This window comes from Sinohyriopsis cumingii, chromosome 6 (genome assembly GCF_028554795.1).
Source record: "Sinohyriopsis cumingii isolate HCF-2022 chromosome 6, ASM2855479v2, whole genome shotgun sequence".
Taxonomy (NCBI): Eukaryota; Metazoa; Mollusca; class Bivalvia; order Unionida; family Unionidae; genus Sinohyriopsis; species Sinohyriopsis cumingii.
The window spans coordinates 59,464,297-59,485,681 of NC_142966.1; the positions used below are offsets into that span (position 1 = coordinate 59,464,297).

General features: G+C 34.5%; 1 protein-coding gene across 3 annotated transcripts in view; it reads left to right on the plus strand.

Annotated features, from left to right (window-relative positions):
* The window catches only part of LOC149797036 (E3 ubiquitin-protein ligase MYCBP2-like), a 340,499-nt gene that overhangs the window by 247,736 nt on the left and 71,378 nt on the right, over positions 1 to 21,385 (plus strand). For 2 of the 3 annotated variants that reach the window (XM_089961694.1, XM_089961697.1), the window contains 9 exons: positions 7,514 to 7,657; positions 8,761 to 10,327; positions 12,349 to 12,550; positions 15,143 to 15,351; positions 16,068 to 16,271; positions 17,065 to 17,205; positions 18,039 to 18,185; positions 20,462 to 20,552; positions 21,163 to 21,296. In XM_089961694.1, coding sequence (XP_089817820.1) covers positions 7,514 to 7,657; positions 8,761 to 10,327; positions 12,349 to 12,550; positions 15,143 to 15,351; positions 16,068 to 16,271; positions 17,065 to 17,205; positions 18,039 to 18,185; positions 20,462 to 20,552; positions 21,163 to 21,296 — 2,839 coding nt within the window. The remainder of the gene's footprint in view (positions 1 to 7,513; positions 7,658 to 8,760; positions 10,328 to 12,348; positions 12,551 to 15,142; positions 15,352 to 16,067; positions 16,272 to 17,064; positions 17,206 to 18,038; positions 18,186 to 20,461; positions 20,553 to 21,162; positions 21,297 to 21,385) is intronic. The other variant, XM_089961696.1, reaches the window with a different exon arrangement.

Here is a 21,385-nt window from a genome sequence, read left to right on the forward strand (position 1 = left end):
CAGGACCAAAATGCAGCTTAAGTTTTGGGTAGGAAACTAAGCATCAGAGCCAATAAGCCAAGACATCAAAAAAGTATTATTTCCACTTGCTAAATGGACTGTCACACAACAGCTGCTCTGCAATTTTCCCTGTTTAGGCTTAGTTATTTTGATACAATGTTAGGCTAGCAATAGAAGCCATACAGGTCATAGCTGGGGTCCCTGCAACAGTTAGCATGCAAGTGACAGGTCATAAATCTGCATTTATTAGCTGCTAATAAGAATGGCAATCAGTGTACTGACATTTATACATCTTGAATTTCTTCAAAATGTACATTCTTTGTTAGTCCTTCAAGACTAAATGACAGTACCCATGTCACGTATTCCAAAAATTGATACACACCGCAACATTTTTACTGCATTTCCCACTGAAATCACATTCTCCTTACTTAAGTACATAAATGCAATATTCCATAGTATGATAATTTCAATTAAAAGAATTAGTTCTGCACATTATGATTCTAAACAATCCTACTGTTTATGTTTAGGTCAGTTTCTGAGACACTCTTGCTATGCAGTCATGAACAATATATACATGCAATCTGAGGTGTACTAGACTGCAGTAGGTCACCATGACTTACTTTTTAAACTTCATCAATGATACACATCTTGTAAGATTAGGTGAGTTTCTTAGTTGATGCTACCATTTAAGGTGTAGAGAGGTGCATTTCTGATGTGAAATCATGGATGACATGTAACAAACTGCAGATGAATGATGAGAAAACTGAGGCCATTCTGATCACAACACAAAGACTTTCTCATTCACATACTCACATCCTTTACCTCAAACAATAAATATCAGCAACACCAACATTAAATTCGCACAGTCAGTACAAAACCTAGATGTTACTCTGGACAGTACTCTCACATTGCACCAACATGTCATGAACATATAAGGCTGCATATCTTGAGCTGAGACGCATCAGCTCTATTTGCATATATATTTCAGTTGATGTCACTAAAACACTTGTATGTTCATTAGTACTTTCAAGACTGGACTATTGTAACTCAGTTCTGTCTGGTTCATCTCAATATCTACTTCAGAAAGTTCAAAACACAGCTGCTCGGATCATACTCAGAGTATCACGATCAGAGCACACCTCCGTGCTGCTCTGTACCCTACATTGGCTATCCATTCAATCCAGAATCAAGCACAAATATTGTTCTCTGTGCTATGTTTTACTGACGGATTCCAGTCCAACATACCTATCCGACCTCACCCATGTGTACAAACCTAGCAAGATAATTACGCTCTTCTTCTTACAATCATATAATCATTAATCATTATTCCCATTTCAAAAACGAAGTCATATGGGCAATGTTCTTTTGCATACCAGGGCCCAGCAACGTGGAATGAATTGTCCACTGAACTTAGACAAAAAGACACAGTGATCCCATTCAAGAGTGCTCTTAGAACTCACTTTTTTTGACTGCAGGAACAAACTTAGAGACCTAATAATGTTCCCTACCTTAAATATTTTCAGTGTGTTTTTTATGTTTTTTTGATTTCATGGTGTTTGTTTTTTATAATAATATCATTATACAGTGTAACCCCGCTATAGCACGCTCCATTAAAACATGAATTTGGATATAACACGGTTGTGGCGTCGCTCCCGAAATTTCATATACATGAATTTTTCATGTGCACAAAAAATTCTTCTTAAAAACTACGGGAAAAAAATATAATTTTTTAAAAACTATTTTGGGAAAGATATCACGTATGAATAATACAAGACAAATGTGGCTTGGCTCCTGAAATTTTATATGTATTTTTCTCGTACATGAAAAAGTATTTTTTCTTCTTAAAAGTACAAAAAATAATGCATGAAAAGTTTATTCTGTGATCGCTTAGGTCTTTGGCAATGTTGCAAACTTGGATTGTTTTTCCTTATTGGCTGCAAAACATACCAAGTGACTTTTTTTTTTTGGTGACATTGTTAGCTGTTTGAACTTTTATATACAACCATTGGTTTATAGTGCAGAAATTCAGAGGCCCCATGAAAGGAAGCCACAAACTAGATATAAAATGCACTGAAATTTATCTATTGTTACATAAACAAAAACATTCTTTGTCCATATTGACAAACCATCTAAACAGTGCATTGTTATATCATAATCCACTTATCTTGACATCTAGCATGAGTTCTGTATATTGTAAAATATCCGCTTTTTTATTGTTGACATTTCTGGTAATGGAGATTAATTTACTATAAAAATTAATATATGGTGCTCCAACCAAAACAGTAAATAAGGTAATTGTAGATAAGCAGTTACTTTTAGATTAAGACAGACAAGTATTTACTTCAGTAGTGAACTGTAATTCATTAAAATGTGAAATTTCCGACATCCAATTTTTGCATACAAATCTGGGGATATGCACTGTACACACTAGATGTGAATGAGACAATAAACAACAGTTGACACATTTATCAAATCCTGTTGTTATTCTGTAAATATCCCTTGTCATTATTTGTGGTCTGAAACAATGATATGATATGCAGTACATTTGTCCCAAATTACAATATTTCTAAAAATAGTGCAAATTTTTAAAGATTACATTTATGTATCTTTAATCTTTAATTGTGTCACATCTGTGTTCATGCTACTATTAGTATCCTTCTGCATCTGACGTGCTTGTTTGCATAGAAACCAGATTCATAAGAAAAGAGGTTGATTGGATGGTGAAAGCATGTGCTCAATTCCAGATCTTCCAATCCTTATCATTTGACTGTTAGTCTTACTGAAATTATCATTAAATTACGGTGTTAACCCTTTGCTTCCCGTATAAAAATATAACCCTCTTACCTGTACCTCCCATATGACATTCACGACGTCATACTCTTGCTCCCCATAAAAATAAAAGAGTAAAGCAATGTCATCTTCAAAATATTTTATTCTCGCATTCCTGGAATAGCCTCAAAATAACCTATCATTTAAACCACAAGTCTGCATTTGTTATTAATGCTGGATTACTGTAAGTTAGTATTTGTCATCATTTCGTGATAAAAACAGCTACCGATGCACAAGTTGCTTTGTTTTAATCACTGCAACTTTTGCTTGGAAACTTTAAACATCAGTATGTAAATAGCAACATGTATTTAATCAGCATACTTGGTGACATTATTTTTGAAAATATTTAACTAAAACTTTTCACTTTTTCTTCGTAATATCAATTAGAAGTCACAAGTGAACTTGACAAGAGGCTGAAATGCAATAATGGCAGACATCGCAGTATCTAGGCTGTACCTGTTCATTAAACAGACTGCGATTGTAATTTTGGCATATACATTAAGGAATATATAAAATTCATAAGAAACCTGATATAAAAATTCTGTGATTAAATATTTAGCTATTTAAAAAAATAATAGTCCGAAATATAGTACACAAAGCGACATTGGATAAATCAATATGGTATATAAGGTCAAGGTTGTTTTTTATATCATTCATTTTGTAATGATAATAACATAACATAGCCAAGAAAATCATATCAAACAAATAGAAAATAATATTACCAGTACATACTAATTATTACAACCTATAATTATCAATAATTTTTTTTAACATTATTAAAACATGAGTTGTCATATTAAGAAAATCCCTGTTTATAAAAATAGATGCACCCACATGGCATGCATGGTGCCATTTTACTCTTGGCCGTAGTGTGATTCAGTTGGATATAAGACTATTTCATGTAAGGATGGACTTTAATGATTCATTTCATCGTCGATGAAGAACTCGTCAATAATGAAATTAAGCATTAAAGTTTTGATGTTATTATATCTTTGCAGCTTGAAAATTATTCATACTTTACAGGTGACTAATATTCTAGACTAATATTCTAGATTTTTCGAGCGCAATTCACTAACCTTCATTGAAACATATTTTATAAAGTTATTAATTCACTTGGCCTGCTTACCATACATGGCCTTATTTTAGGTTATTAAAAATATTTCATAGTGAGTTCTTGTTATTTGTCATTAGTGATGTGGTAAAGGATAGGTAAATCTATCTGGTAAGGCCTATACATGTGAGGGGAAAAAAGATCTTACCTAATGATGTTTCACTTCATTGAAGAGCTGATCTCAAATATAAATATCAACTATTTAGCAAATCACTTGTTCTCAGACTTTCATGTTGAGGAACAAAACAAAACCATGAGAATAAGAAAAAACTATCTACAATTGTATTGGAGCACATCACAGCTACTCCTCTATCATGACCATGTTTTGATGAAACAGGATGTGACATTCTATGCAGCATAGATGGACATTGCAAATGACACAGCCAAATTTGGATTCTTTACGTCTCTTTTCTCCATGCTTTGCTTGGTACAGTGTTTGCAGATGGATTTTTTCATTTTAAGTGTCTGCAGTCTCTGTGTCTCAATATTGTCCTGTGTCACTGGGGCTACAGATTTTCGATGCATGGCAACCTTCATAGTGAATGAAAAGTTAATTTATTTTTATTTTTAATTTATTTATATTATTATGAAAAGGTGTGCATTAAATTTCAGATATTCATGAGTCTAATGTTTAGATTTATATATGGAGATGTGATAGATAGGAGTTTTGCGGTTATGGATATCTAATGTATGTTTTTGTGTGTATATGATATGCACACATGAGTGGTTCACATTGGAGTTACAAATTAACATGAATATATTATGGGCTATTTGTTTTAATTTTTATTTTTAAAATTATTGCCATAATGTAAAGATGAAAGAATTACAATATGTATGCATGCATGTATGTATGTGCATTTCTTTTTTGATCTCGTTATGTGAGTGTGTCTGCTGTGCAGTTTACTGTTGGAAAGAAATACGTTATTTGTAATGAATGTAGAAGTGTATAAAAACATTCATCACTGGTTTGATGTTAGCAAGGCTTGTATGTATTCTCAATGTTTGCCAGAACCTCATCCAGTATTGGATGTATTTTGTGAAGTTTGTCATGGTTAGGGTGATCGGCAGGAAAATAGGTGTTGTTGTCATTTAGGTGAAGGTACTGGAGGAGTTTTTCAAACCTCCTGCATGGCATTACATTTTTCATTCCTTTATTGGATAGCAAATTTTCATTTGACCAATAAAAACAGGAGCTCTGATTATTCCCGTGAAGATCAACATGCCAATAAAGGCAGACATCTCAGGCACACTGGTCTCTGTCCAGTTTGCATCACTGATTTCATGATCCACATGTTGTTCAGCTGCAAATTTATTTGTTTCACTTACAATCTTTTCAAAAAGTCCAACTGGAAAATATAATTGGAAATATTCTAGTTCTGATGCTGTTTCCTGCAAATTATATGATGGTCCTGACTTCTGAGTAAATCAACTTCTGTCAATATCTTGCCCGTCTGCAAACCATCACTCGAGTCCCCTGATGACATTTCAGTGTGATAACTGGTGACAGAATTTCAGATCCTTGGTCATTAAAGGCATCATTGTTTATAAAATCTGTTATTTTGTTGGAACTGAATCCAGAAAAATCGTTTTCACTTCCTGACAAATCACTGTAATCAGCAGACAAGGACAACATTGCCATTACGAGATCAGGGAATTCCTTTTGTAAATAAACAATTTCACTTCCAGTATCGTCTGTTATACGATTTGATTAAAACTTTGCATATTAAAATGAATTGATGAAATGAACAAAACAAACATTCTTAATTTTGTTATTTTATTTTATATGCCACATAATTATGACAGATTTCATGTTTTGAACACATTAAAGCTACATTATACATTACAATGTATGGAAGAAGACTTGCCATATTTGCCGCACATTCTAAGAATGTGATTTTCCACATAAAGAACATGATGTCATTATGAATTTATAATAGTATCGTAAACTTGAGCATCATATTTGGAAAAATTAAAATTATGAGTAACTTATGTTAAAAAGGCCATAATATTTATGTCAAAATTGAGGTAATACAATCGGCCCATGACACCATTTTGGATGCTGCTGTGGGGAAAAAAAACTATGCATAATTGGCCAGTTAAATTTAGATTTATATGTTCTAATGTTAAGTTTAACGTCATTAAATCAAATGTTAGTAAAGATGATTTATTTTTTGACCAGCATTTGCTTACCTCGCAGCGAATCAACCTTTAAATGGAAGATGTAACATATTCATAATAGATACTGTGTAATGCGTAGAAATGCGTAGATGGGGGGCAAAGGTAAAAGTAGTTATGCATAGACCATAATGATTTAAAGAACTACCGCCCAGTTTCTAATCTCCCATTCCTATAAAAAATCTTAGAAAAGGTTGTTCTATCCCAGCTTGTATCTCTTCGAGTACCACAATCAGGGCACACCTCCCCGCTGCTCTGTACCCTACACAGGCTATCCATTCGATCCAGTATCACACACAAAATTTGTTCTCTGTGCTACATTTCACTGTTGGACTCTAGTCCAACATACCTATCTGACCTCACCCATGTATACACACCAGCAAGACACTTCCGCTCCTCTTCTGACAATCATATACTCATTATTCCCACTATGAAAACAAAGTCATATGGACAGCGTTCTTTTGCATACCAGAGCCCAGCAACTTGGAATGAATTTCCCACTGAACTTAGACACAAAGACAGTGATCCCATTCAAGAGTGCTCTCAAAACTCACTTATTTCAACTGCAAGAACAATCTTAAAGACCTGATGTTTCCTACCCTAAATATTCTCAGCATGTATTTTTTATATTATTTTTTTATATGTTTTCTAATTTCATGGTGTTTGTTTTTGTAATCATATCATTATATGTTTTTTATCTTATAGGTGTTGTCTAATGTTGTAAAGCGCTTAGAGCTTCTAAAGATTAGGTGCTATATAAAGTCCTCATTATTATTATTAGACAGGGGCAAAGGTAAAGGCATAGAAAAGCATACCTGGGGAGTAAAGGGTTAAGAAATAATAGCAACAAAAAAATGTAAACATATGATTATTAGAGTCAAATCCAGGTATGTGTTTGCCTGGTTTGGTCAGGACCCACATTATCATATTAGATCCACTTGAATTGGTCAGGGAACCAGATCAGATTTAAAGTAATACTTCAAATTCTTTAATCTGTCCATATTTTTAATGAGCACGATGATCATAATATGTAATTGCATGAAAATATACTTGGGCCATCAGGATACATTTTATATTGGGATCTGTTTTGCACTGTATCATGAAATCACAATCTCGTATTATTAACCATGAGACAGAATTTTGACATGATTAGAAACAGAAGCATTCTGCATCTTGTGGTGCTGGAGTCCTTGGATATTACTTATCTTTTCTGTCATTTGTTTGTCTGTGTGAAACTTTGTGACAGAAATTGATTTTTTTTTTTACTTCTTACCAATATTGTCAGAGGCAGGTCACAATCATAGCATTTTGGACAGGTTTTTTAGCTTTGAGATATGAATTTTTAAATATGTGTTAGATATCTCTTTATACATTGCTTTTAACAATTTTTGTACATAGTATCTTTCCTAGTGGGAGCCCCCACTCTCAGTCAAGTCCCTCCCTCCCAGTCACAGGTTCCCCCACCCATGTGGCACAGGGAACCCAAGAAGGGATCAAACCAGCCTTCAGTATAGGTGCCACAGTAAGGGAGGAAGCTGGAAGGTCAGTCTGCGACTACAGTACTAATTTATGTTAGAATCTCATCAATACGATTTTCATGAAGAATTCACAGTTCTACACAATGAAGTTTTTGCCTCCCATATAAATAGTGAAACTTTGTTATCGTTTTTCTGACAGCAACACTGGTAGTATCATCCATAGCATTTATGTTACAGTTCTGTATGAAAATCTTTGAGAATCACATGTCTGTATGAAATTGTTGTATTCATCTGAAACTGTTGATAATATGTATGTATGGATGGACAGACGGATGGATGTATGCAATATAATTTACTGTGATAAAATGTAAGATTCCAGGCACTGTATCCTCAAATAATTTTGAGCAGGAAACTCAGGCTCAGAAGCTTAAAATCACCTATGATACTAAGGGTACATCTGCACCCAGGAGCAACCAAAGTTAGGAAAACCTGAATGTTCTGTGTTTCTAATTACATTATAGGCTGTAAAGGTTTTTGACTTCGAGCTTGAACCTGAGTTTAAAAAAAGTTTGAACTCCAAGTTTAAAAACTTTGACAGTCATATACCTTAAATTATGATCACGTTAGAATGTACATGGGGTCTGGTGCTTGACTGTATTATGATATTCATTTGCAAGACATGTTCCATGGAACACTAAACTACTGCACATATTGTACAAGTTTTTATTTTTTCTCACAGATGTTGTACAAGTTTTTGTTCAGCACAGATAATGTACAGGGTTTTCTTCAGCACAGAAGTTTTTTCTTCACTCATTTGCAAAAAAATGACTGTTGATCTGTTTGTTCACAAGTCATACATTTTTTGCCAAAATTGTATCACCAAACCTTCACTTCATTGAGAGAAAAAATGAAAGCTTGTACAGTGAAAGTTTTCTCTTTCAGAATGTCACCAAATGCAATTTTTTTCTTCACTTAGAAATAATTTTGTTTTAATTATCTTATAATATAAATCATGATATTTGATTTGATAAACCTGAGCAAATGTGGTATGGAAAACCATCTGTTGGTTCACAATTCAGACATTTTTTTGTTAAAATTCTATCACGTAAATTTCACTTAAGTGAAAAAAAACTGAAAGCTTGTACAGTGATAATATTTTTCTTTCAGAATGTCACCAAAAGCAGTTCGAAAAGACAGAGGTCGAAGTTTAAGATCAAAACGAGAGAGACCAGCATCCCCATCATCAAGGGATTTAACTCCCATGGGAAGAGCTAGATCATCCTCTGCATCAATGATCCATGATCGACCCAAGGTGACTGTGAAGGAAGCCCTGTCCACATCCGTGGCTGAATGTCTCCGTGCAGTGTATGCAGCTTTCCTCTGGCATGAGGGTATTGTCCATGATGCCATGGCTTGTGCATCTTTCCTCAAATTCAACCCCAACCTGACAAAAGAATTGTCTACATTTGCCAAGCAAGCAAAGAAGGGAGAAAAGCAAAGAGTGAGGCATGCCACAGATTCGAGCAAAGATCAGAATAAAAGAAAGGATAATGCTAATATAAATGAGACACGAGTCAGATTTAATCTGGAACCACAAATTTTTACAAATGGTGTGGAGAAAATGAGTCCCTCAGATGGAATTGAGAAGGAAAAGAAGGAAAAGAGGCACAGTGTTCCAAAACATAAGGCAGATGCCACAGTGACAATGGAACATTTTCTTATTCCAAAGGACATGAAGCAGGCAGGGGAGAAGGAGCTTCAGCTTCCTGCAACCCTCCAGCACCTGGTTTACTTTTGGGAAGAACTTGCCACTGCTGTTCTGAAAGTGATTCAGCAGGAACTAATGTACCCAAGCCCTGCCATTGCTGTCAAGAGTCGACGAGCAGACAAGAAAGACAAGGACAAGGAGAAAGACAAAAAGACCAAAAAGAAAGAAGTCAAGCAGTTGGCTCGAGGGAATCTCTTTGCAGATGCCCTTGCAGGTATGTATGCAGCTGGTCCAGACAGAGAGACTGTGTGCGATCTATGTGGTGGAATGTTTCCCCATCCAGTGACATACCACATGAGGCAGGCTCATCCGGGATGTGGCAGACATGCAGGGGGGAAAGGCTATAATAGTGGGGGATACTTTTGTGGAGGCTGGGCAGGGAACTGTGGGGAGGGAGGAATAGGGGGAAGCAGCTGGTACCTCATCTGTGAAAAATGTAGAGATAAATACTTCAAGGAAAAGAGGCAGGCTCAAAAGGAGAAGGATAAATCTAAAAAACTGAAGAAAAAGAATTCAATTGCAAAACAGCCAAACCTTATCACCCCTCAAGAGACTCACTTAGTGCTCAAGAACAATGCCATGTTTTTACTGGATTTGGCCAGTGCCTCAGGATTCACTCTGCCAACACAGACCCACAAAAAACATGGAATACATAAGGGGGATCTTTTCTTGCCCAGTGTTACAGAGGAATACAGAGTAGATCTAAACCCCTTTCCTCAATGTCCCTTTCAGTATCTGATTAACAGGGGTGCACAGGCATCAGATTCAGCATTTGCAGATGATTTCTTCATTGATGCAGAAGAACGTGTGTTTATTAGGTCTGGTTCTCTCAGTGCGTCCAACAAACAGCGACCTGCATACAGACCAAGACTACCCACAGAACCCCGTCACAGTCCTCTTGCCAGATCTGGATCCCTGGGTCAGGACCTAAAACCATCTTCCTACATCTCACCACCAAGTCCACAGGTAAAGAAATACCATATGATAAGTTTGAAACAATGTTTTCTTCTACTGGCCTAAAAGCCAATCTAGCTTATTTTATGGATAGTTATATGTTGTCCTGAATCTATCTTTCTATTGTCCATTCATTGACATGTGTTTGTGAACTCTGACAGATATTAACAGATTTTTATCAGATGTGATATCTGGGTACATGTCAGAAATTTCTGTGATAAATTTGATAAGTAGCACCTCAACTAACTCCAGTTCAAGATTGACAGCAGAATTTAGATTTTGTCACTTCAGATGGCTTTTGAACACAGTAACTTGAACAAATAATGAGTTTGAACAAACTATTTATCTAGGTATAGTACATGTCTTTTATATCTTTGAGTTAAGTACTCAATATATATGACTGGATCAAAGTCACTGATGATGGCTTATGTGTTTTTATTTGTAATGGTTTGTGAAAACCAATACTTGAACAAATAGAAAAGGATTTTTGAATAAAACTTAGTATCTTTTTATAACTGAGCAAAGTCATACACAGATTCAATGACCAGCAATCCATGACCTTGGGGTCAAGGTCAGATGTCTTGTACTTGGATGAGCTGTTGAATACAGTTACTTACCGAAAATAAAAATAGATCCTGGCCAGTCTTTGTATCTAGTTGCATTTCAACAAGACATGAGACAGGTTCATGAGTCTGTTCTGTGCTATATTAGTTTTTAAAGTCAAAGGTCACAACTCAAGGTTTTGGACTGAATGATTAGTGTGAAGTATAATGAATTGTGAATACAATAATTCAAATAAATTACATTAATGGACAATAACCAACTTTGGCATGTCAGTACATCCTTAGAGAATCAGAGGCAAATTTAATTCACTTTCATCCATGGCCATCGGTTTAGAATCATAGGTTATAACTTCATTTTACTACATCCAACATTTGAATAAGTTTAACCAAGCATATAAGAATGGGTTTGAACCAGACTTTGTATTTTAAGGTTTCTCAAGGTATCTCAGATCATTTAATACATTAAAGTCAAAAAAGAAAAATTAGAAAAGGAAGGATGAAACACACTTCTCCTGGAATTTGAATTTTTCTTCACTAATAAAGCATAATTCCATTAGAGAGAACTCAGTGCCTAAGTTGTTTTCTTTATTAGTCATGGGGTGGAGGGGTATATAACTATACATTTTTATAAAATTTGGCATCACATTAATATAAATCTGTTGTACAGATTTTTCGTATATATTAGAGAATAAAGTGACAAAATGACAGTTAAAATGCATTTTCTTGGTTTATGTCTTTGATTTTTTTTGTCCTGTTGTGAAGAAGAATCTAGAAAATCAGAAGATGTTACCTTTGATAGATTATGACAGTTATAAAGCTTTTTCTTTTAATGTTGTCCTAAACAAAAGGAAAGCAATACATGAGAAATGTACAATAAAACCTTAAGACTCGAACATCAAGTACTTGATTATTCAGCATCACAAATAGCTTACCAACTCTTGCCTACAAACTTCATGTATCAAAAACTTCACAAATTTTAGACCCAAGGTTCAACTGTATTATTTTAGTACAGCTGAATACTACTTTGTAACAGCTGGGTTTTTTTTCTGAATCAATAATAAAGGTTTGGCATTACAAGAAAATATTTTCTATTGGAACAGGTTGAAGACTATTTATTAAGCAAGGAAGACATGTTAACATTTTTTAGTGTAGAAGTGTTTACGCTGTAACCTGGTACATCAGGTATCCTAGTTATCTGTGATGGCATTGACATTATCTTTAGGAAATGCACACCTTTTTTCTTCAAGTCGATATATGTGCCAGCAAACATTGCTGTATTCTAATGGTTCATTTGTTTTCTGTCAATGTGTTCAGTTCTTCACGGAATATTGGAAACAAAAGCCCCAAGATTTATATAGACTACTCTTATTCATAATCAGTTTCAAGTGTAAAGCAATTAAACATCATTTCTTAAATTGAATGCATATTACAATTCATTTATTTATATAAAGATTGTTATAACTACCTTAGGATTCCAGTAGCCAACCACCAGATAATAAACCCATGCCAAAGAGTGCAGGTGCCAGTCCAGACTCGGAACTCGAGGCAGGAAAGAAGTCTACCTTCCAACGCAGCATTTCTGAAATTGTCTCAGATGACGATAGTACAGATCCTCACAACCTTGGTCGTTTGCTGCCTTCCAGAAGGAGGAACAATAGTGGAGGAGTAGGAGGTTGGTTCAGAAGAAAATTTGAATTTGAATTTGACTTAATGCAGAACCATATTCATGATGTAAAATTTGTCAAACTTTTCCAGTGGTTTTCAATGTACTACATTAACCTTTAAGAGATACATAAAGACAATAATACATTCTATATTTACATTTCTTTACTAATTTGAGTCTTTCATTACAGACATTTATATAGAATTTATTTATACATTAATTTGGTACTTTTCTCGGGAGTTTGTGAAAAAAATGTATGCATAGGATGGAGTTTTAGAATTTGGGATTTTAAGTGCTCCAAATTATCCTGATTGAAGCAAAAGTTACTATATGACCCACTGTCATTTTCTCAAGTATTCTCAAGTGAAATGTTGCAATTTACCATTGAACAATTTGCTTTTGAGAAGATTTGTGGATTAGACACCATTGTGAAGTTAGATTTGTTGCAGATGGACAATTTTAATGTAATATTTTTGTTGTTTTGGATACAAATAACATGTGCTTTGTGCTATAGTCTACATTTTGATGTCTGTACTTCACCACTTATAGTGAGTTTTTAGTATTAAAAACCCCTAGCAACAGATCAGTCAAATGTTGTGTAGTAAGGGCTAATTATGCTTCCTCATTGCTGTAAGAATAAATATCATTTGAGAAACCATTACTTCTTTGACAATGTCACAAGTTCTGTCCAGCTTAAGGACTATCCCTTGTGAAATGTTGGAGCATTTAACGTTTTAAAATAAATATATATTTTCCCAATTCTTATATATCCAATTATCTAGAAAATCTTACATTACTTAAAAATGCATAGACTGGTATAGTTGAATATACAGTGGAGCTTTAGTAATCCAGACTCCATTTATCTGGAAACATCTCTATCTGTAAATATTTCAGCAGGAATGAAATTCCTAAATGTTAATTTGCTCTGTAAATCCAGAAATCTGCATTCCAGATATGGAAATCAAAATCAGTGACAAAAGTGTAAAATTACTATAAAATTTGCCTCAGTAATACAGCAAAACCTATCCAAAAAATTTACAAATTTGATTCATATATGAAAATACAATCAGTCGAATAACACATATTGTCCTTTGCAAATTTGGAGATTTATCAATTTATCATTCTCTAATTGGTCAAATTTTTTAGAGGTACACTAAAGTTATAATTGATCATTTTATCTTGTGTGTGAAGAAACTTAAAGTAGCTTGATCACATTGTAACCAGCAATTGTATAAACATTGTATTTGCTGATTGATGATGAGGGTGTTAATAATTAAATCAACACACTGGGATCAAATCAGCCACACTTTAGACTTAAATTATGGTTAATAAATTATGAGTCATTCAGTCTCTTTGTTGTTTACCTATTGTGTGTAACAATCATAGTTTGTTGATGGCTGTACAAATAAAGTTTATTGACTTAAGCTTTGGATTTTATAGGGCTTCATAACATTTGTAAAATATGACTTATAAAAACGACAGCAATTTATTAGCTTACCATAATGCATGTAACTGCAAGATATCAGTTTGTATTCGCTGTACTTTTTGCATTACATGTATTATGCCTACACCGTCAAGCAAGCATAGATGAGAAGAGATACTGGCCAGCATAAAAAAGATTTGCCAGTAATTATTTAAACTTGTTTTTATGTACAAAGTCAGTAACTGTTTAAATCTGTATTTATGTTATGATTGAAATAAACTAAAGTCAGTAGATGTATTCATCAATTTATTTCAGCCATTATTGAATACACATTTACAGCTAGCAAATACATGCACAAATATATGAAATCTTGACATTGTAAAATAAAAATATGCTTGATTCATTTATCTGGAAAACTCATTAATCTGTACATTTTCACTGGGAATGAAGGTGTCCAGATTAATTAAGCTTTTGTATATATCCCCAAATAATGGTCATGACATAGTTTGGGAAAATGTATGTCGACACCAATTTTCCATTAAATAATAGCTGAAAGATTATTTGAAAAGTTATCAAATAACTATAGACTGTTCTTAAGAAATGCAAAAATATGTCTATATATGTAGATTCCTGTTTTGAAATTCAAAAAGAAAGGATATATTGGTGTCTGAATATTTTCAATTTGCAGTCACTGAGATCACATCAGTCTTCCACAATGACTAACCTGCATAGCTGATATGTGGCAGGCTGTAAATTGCCTAAGACTTTCTAGAGTCTTGTTTATTTTTCTGTAGACTTCAGTTTTCATTCACAGGATTGCAATTACCGGTATTAAAATTGTTATTTTGGATTTTTTTAATTGTTTAATAAAGGTTGGAAGTTGCAGCCCCATTATTGCATGTGCAGTCTTCTCAGAGTTAATGGTGCTACAGTGCACTTAGGTAACAAGTAATGTCATATTGATGACATCTTAATGTAATATTCAGTCATTACAGTGACCTTATAATGTAATGTTGAGTCATTTTGATGACTTCATAATGTAACAATTCAAGTCATTTTAAGCTGTACAATAAGTATAGATCTGACAAAAAATGTATCATGAAAGCTCGGCAAAATTTAAAATGTATCTTGAAATCATTAAGAAAGAGATTTCTACTCTTTCTATTTTACTCATTTAGATGGAGGGACGTTGTTGAAACACCCTTCAGCAGCAATGACAAAGCTAATCAACTCTGTGGATAAGTCTGAGGGGCCAGGCCCTGACACAGACAAAACTCTGCAACGCCCTGTAATGGCATTTATCATCCAGCGGCATGATCTTGAGGGCTTACAGCTGGCCATGAGACAGGCTCTTAGGAAAGCCACTTGTCGTGTGTTTGCCATGCAGGTATGTACTGGATATTGTGTACTGTTGTCAGGTTTTTCACTCCTGTGACACAGTCTTGCAGACTTGTCAGCCCTTTCTTTTGTCTTACCTGTAAAGCATAGACAAGAGATAGGTATCACTTTTCTGACAGCATTATTGTTGTTGTTGGCATATACATCAACATTATTTTTTGGATTGATGTGAATATGCAAGTGTTTTTTTATAGCTTATTTTCTCTTATTATGTTGCATGTATAGTCATGAAACTTGCTTTGATGGGTGTATTCATCAAGGTGGATGTTGCTCATCACAAGCAAGAGGTGTTTACAGTGACTTATCTTGCTTAGTGACTTTGTCAAGTACTTTGAATATGCCTCAGCAATGGAATCCTTGTCTGTGTTTGGTTGTTTTGTGGCAGTTTGATTATGTCATAATGTAGTTAGATCCACTTTAATGAAAAATTTTCAAAATAGAACATTACACTGTGATGTCAATGTTATTTATTGCTGCTAAAGTAATATCCAGCTATCCTTTCAAAACTTGCCTATTCTAATTACTAGTGCTCTAATGGATTTTTAAGACCATGCTTTTTTTAAAATTCATTTAGTTTATTAATGAAATTTTGGGTAGATTCAATCTGTTTGGTATGTGTTGATATATAGGCTCTACACTGCCTAATAAGTAGTGGACCCAGTCTGATATCAAACATGTTCTCTATTGTAATGTTTTGAATCACAGGCTTTGAACTGGCTGATAAGAAGTGTAGTGGATCCAGTCTGTCTACATGACCTGATGTGGTTCTTTGTGTACTCTTTGACCCCAAGTCCAGAGGAAGACGAGGATGAAGAAGAAGAGGAGTCTAAAGATGCCAAAGACCAGAAGGAGGGGGGGCTCCCTAAAGTGGACAAAAAGGAAAAGGACAAGAAAAAGGAAGCAACAGAGGTAGGTCTTAACTATACTCAAAATAAATATTGGTTTATTATGAATTGTATCCCTAGTAATGATGCATTTCTTCTTCATCATAAAGAAAACTTTTGTGGTATGGATTAGGTTTCCATCATATTAACTGAAGTCCAACTTTTTAAAAGTTCCTCTTCAGGTCATTCTTAGGGGCTCCAAGTGGCAGAGTGGTCTAAAGTGCTCTCCATCACGGATCACTGCCATCTCACCTCTGTCTGCGTGGGTTCGAGTCTCAGGCTCGGCCAATGTGGATATGTGAGAAAGCTTGCCGGTAGCTTCTCGTGGGTCGGTGGTTCTTTCCGGGGTTTTCCCAGGTTCTTCCTCCACCATTAACACTGGCCGTCATGTATAGCCTATCTTGTGCTGAAAAATGGCGTTAAACCCTACAACAACAACATCAGGTCATTCTTATGACAGCAGAAAGGGTGGCAATATGATTAGCATCAAGATTACTACAGGGTATTTATTCTGGAAATATTTAACTACAGAATACTATGAACTTTCCTCGGGATGTCTAGTACCATATATATTAGCTTATAAGTCCAACTGCAAACTGCACAGATCCAGATCTGCAGGCACATTATTGGTCTGTGCAATTTGTTAGGAGTAATCAGTAGAGCAAACAACATAGACCCAGGTCTTCATGTGCATCATGCCATGGCAGATCAGGATTTTGTTGTTTGCAGTTTGACTTGACTTAATTATATGTAAGTATGTACTGTATATATCTTGAAGTTACCTGAATGAGAAAGAGAAAGTATGTTTACGGTTTCAGGACATACCACTGTGTGATCACCCACTATCTGACATCACAATTGCTGGTAAAGCAGTAGATCCACTTCCCCATACCTTCCACTGTCTCCTGCAGACAATAGCAGATGTCATGATGCAACTCCCTGTTGGATCAGCACTGCAGGTAACATTGTAATATTTTTCACGAAATACAAAATTAGGATAATTAAATCAGTTCTTTTGAGATTTCATATTTGCAACTTTTTTGGGGGGTTTAATACCTGATTTGCTTCTTCTGCGTAGAAAATAAATAAATACAATTCCAACATATTTAGCTTAGCTCATTCAGTATTCTTAAACTGTTTGTTTTGAAAATACAACTGCATAAACAGTAAATTTGGTTTATATTGAAAATATTAGGAAACATTGGATTAAACATTTTCTTACCCATGTGGGCTGAAGGCTTCAGTTTTGGTTGGATGGACTTGTTACCTCTGTTGTAATTATATAATGATTTGCACTTAGCAAGGGATGAGATTAATTGGTTGGCAATCACTTTAAACTTGACATACACAATGATTGATAAACTATTTGTTGGCAGATGGCATAAAGTTTTTTATGTTTTTCTTTTCGGTATAAGCAAAGCAACAACCAATAAATTAAAGTAAACTCAGCTTCTTCGTGAACTTGATCATTCCTTGCTTCAATCACTAGAAGATCAGATTGTTTTCTCTGGTCTTTAATGGACATGATTAAGCCCTTTTAAAAGGATCTTTTTAAAGCTGTTGTTGTCATTGTCAAACTGCAGACATTGAGGCACACGTTTGCTACCTTATATAATAGAACTGTAAAAACTACAAGTTATGGGGTTCAAATTTTGGGTTATATATTGTTTGGAGATTTTGAGATCACAGGCTTTAAGTAAAAAGTTGACAATTCATTCTTTGATGTAAAGTTATGAGTTTTATTGTATATCATATGACATATATAATACAGATTTATACTTTCATCACTTAGCAAATGGCTGTGCGGTGTTGGTGCTTGAAGTTCCACCAGTCGGATCATCTTTTCCTTCATGAGTGCCATGTGTTCAGCAACATCAGTCAGATCCTCAGCAAGTCAGATGAGATGAAAGAGGAAAGCAACAAGGAGCACAGCCATCAGGTCAGATTTAGCAAATTTGTCACATCACTAAAATACACAGGCTGGGAAAATCCCAGCCAGGAATGGAGAGGCTTATTGAAAGGGCACAACATATGGATTATTTGCAAAGTCTACCAAAATAAAATTGTTCCATGTTAAACAAAATTATTTTAAACCAGCAAAAATTTTATTCATTCTGAGTTGTCATACATGAAATGTTTCCAGGTCTGATGTATATAGCCTTGTTAACATGTCAGTTTATTAGACTGTTCACTTAAAACACAGTGTATCACAATGTCAGGTTCTTGGATGTGAAAGGCCTTGATGGGCAGGGCAGAATAGAGGAGTACTAAACAAGACATATCTTTATGGCAATCTGCCATTTATTTTGCTGTGTCATCCTCCAGGGACAGATTATTTACTACTAAGTTGATTTCGTAAATGAAAATCCAAACTAAATTCCCCTTAAATAGTAGTTATGGAGCCATACTATTTGAGAATGACAAAGTAAAATGGTGGAATTTTCATTGTAAAACATTGTAGACTAGTAGAATATTGAAATTCTGTGTAGTTATACTAAATAAAGCTTCTGCAATTATTTATTTTTGAATAAAATGTTTACCCTGTTTGGTTTAGCTATGTCATGTTTATTATTCAAATAGAATCTAAAAATGAATATAAGTGTTATTGGGAGTGACGTGGTCTGCACAATACTGTAACCCTGGCCACAGAGTTTATCAAACTCTCATACATTTTGTCACCATGGAGGTGCAGGGAAATCAGAAATAAAGAATACCAGTAGCTAAATGACAATTTTTAAAACAAATTATAGATCTATTTCTTTCATTTTTTTGTTATACTACAGTAAAGAATATATTATTTGCTTGTTTTGTGACAAACAGTTTAACACATTTTTTTAAGTATGTATTAGTTAGTGAACCTTTGTGATTGACATTCCATGCATTGTATTTTAATATTTTATGAAAGATGATAACATATATAAACTTGAGTACAGGCCACATTTTTATAAAATAGCCATAATATTAAGCAGGATTGATCATAAACTGATTTATGCACTTGAAGATTTTGAATCAAGAGTCATTTCAAAACACAGTCATTAAACCAATGAAACAATAATTTATTTAAGCTAAATCCTCCTCCTTTTATTATATATAATTTTAGTACTGTTTATATATAATTTGTAAATCCTTTTTTTACAAGAGAGATCCAGATCATGCATGAAGATACATAGTCTTTGTGCAATTGAGAATTGTTTGTAAATTTTTATATAGGAGAGCATCAATGGAAATTAGTTGTATTCAACTTAACTGAGTTACGCTCTTTAAGAAAAGACATTAATTGTAGTAGTAGTATTTTCATTCAAGAGTTCTCATGATATCGACTATGAAAACATTCCACTACAGTAGCCTTTGGATGTACTGCTTTTTTCACTGTGTATTTCTCGTGTTTAATTTGCAGTGTTTGCTTGTTCCATTGTCTAGTTAACCGCTCCAGTGGCATTGTGGTTAGAGTGTTCACCTTGAATGCAGGAGGTTGTGGGTTCAATCCCCAGCCGAGTCATACCAAAGACTTATAAAAATGATACTAACAGCTGCCTCGCTTGGCATTCAGCATTAAGAGTTTAGTGTTAGGACTGGTCGGCCTGGTGTCAGTATAATGTGACTGGGTGGGACATCATGCTATATGTCTGCAGCATGATGCCCCAGTGCTAGACATCACTATAAACTGCCACACTGCAGACATTGTAGCAATATGACTGAAAAATTGTTAAAGCTACATTAAAAATCAATATCACTCGCTCACCCATTGTCTACTTGGTTCAGTATTATAGGGGCAATGGCAGTTTTAAGTCATCTTGCTTTAGATGATGTGATTGAACTTTCCTTCATCATTTACCAGTTCTTAGGGTTAATATAGCATATATTTAGTGATACTGAGCTCCAGTAATTTAGCCTCTTGTAAAGACATAGTCCTTGTTTTTATACTGATCTAAAAAGTCTTATGGGCCTCAATGAGTTAAGAATGAGACAGCTGGTTTGTTTATCATCTTCAAAAAATATATTTTTAAAAAAAAAAACCAAGAAACAAAACTTAAAATACATTGGATGCTCCAACCTGATTGGGGATTGTCAGATAGTTTGGTAATTGGAAGTTCAGATGGCTGAATGTGGGATTCAGAAGATGATGACTGTCGGATGGAAACGTACTTTTATGTTGAGAAAACAAGTAAATGAGATAATTGGAACTGGGACATTATGTTTCTACTGTAATTTTAGGTGACCTATAAAATATGGTCCTTGAAGGATTTGACGTCTTGCACTGAAATTCAAGCCTCAAGTCGACAAGCCATGATCGCTAGTCTTTCAGGTAACATATATTTTGTATCTATTCATGTTATAATAGATACATGCATAACATCATTAGTAAACAACTAAATGGAGAATGTAGCTCTGTACAGAGAAATTGTGTGATTGTGTACAGTATCCCAACTGAACATAGATTTCACCAAATGGTTTTAATTCAAGGTATTCACAAAAGATTGATATAATGCTAAAATCCTAAGTTGAATTTCAGTTTCACAGTATTCATCCTTTGCACTGCAACAGTAATCTGTCTTTTCAAGTAAAATTGCTGCTATTTCATAATTTTGGGCAGTTTATCTTGTAATATTTTGACAACATAGCTTGAAATCAGAAATTCTGCTTGGGTTATATGACTAAGTCAGACTTAAATTTTGTCTATTCACACTTCTGGATTCTAGGCCTAGCTATGCTGCAACCCAGTCACCTTCCATACTAATAGAATTTGTCATTTTTGGACATCAAAATTGTATTAATGTATTTGTGTTTATATATGTTTGCATTTGCGTATCTTTATGCATATAACTGTGGTATGTGTGTGCATGAGAGACACTGATTGGCATGACTGATGAAGAGAAAGATTGACAAGAGAAACCCTGATTGACCTACTCTTGCAGATAACTCAACGGAGACATTCTGGGAAAGTGGGGATGAGGATAGAAACAAACTGAAATCCATCACCATCACATGTCAGGCCAAGGCCATACCTAAAATAGTCTATGTTCACATTGACAATACACGGGACCTTGGGGTATGTCTCCTTATTTTAACTGAACATTGTGTATTGTTTTATATTTCAGTCTTTAGGTCAGGTTTGATCATGGAATGAAGAGATCTAAA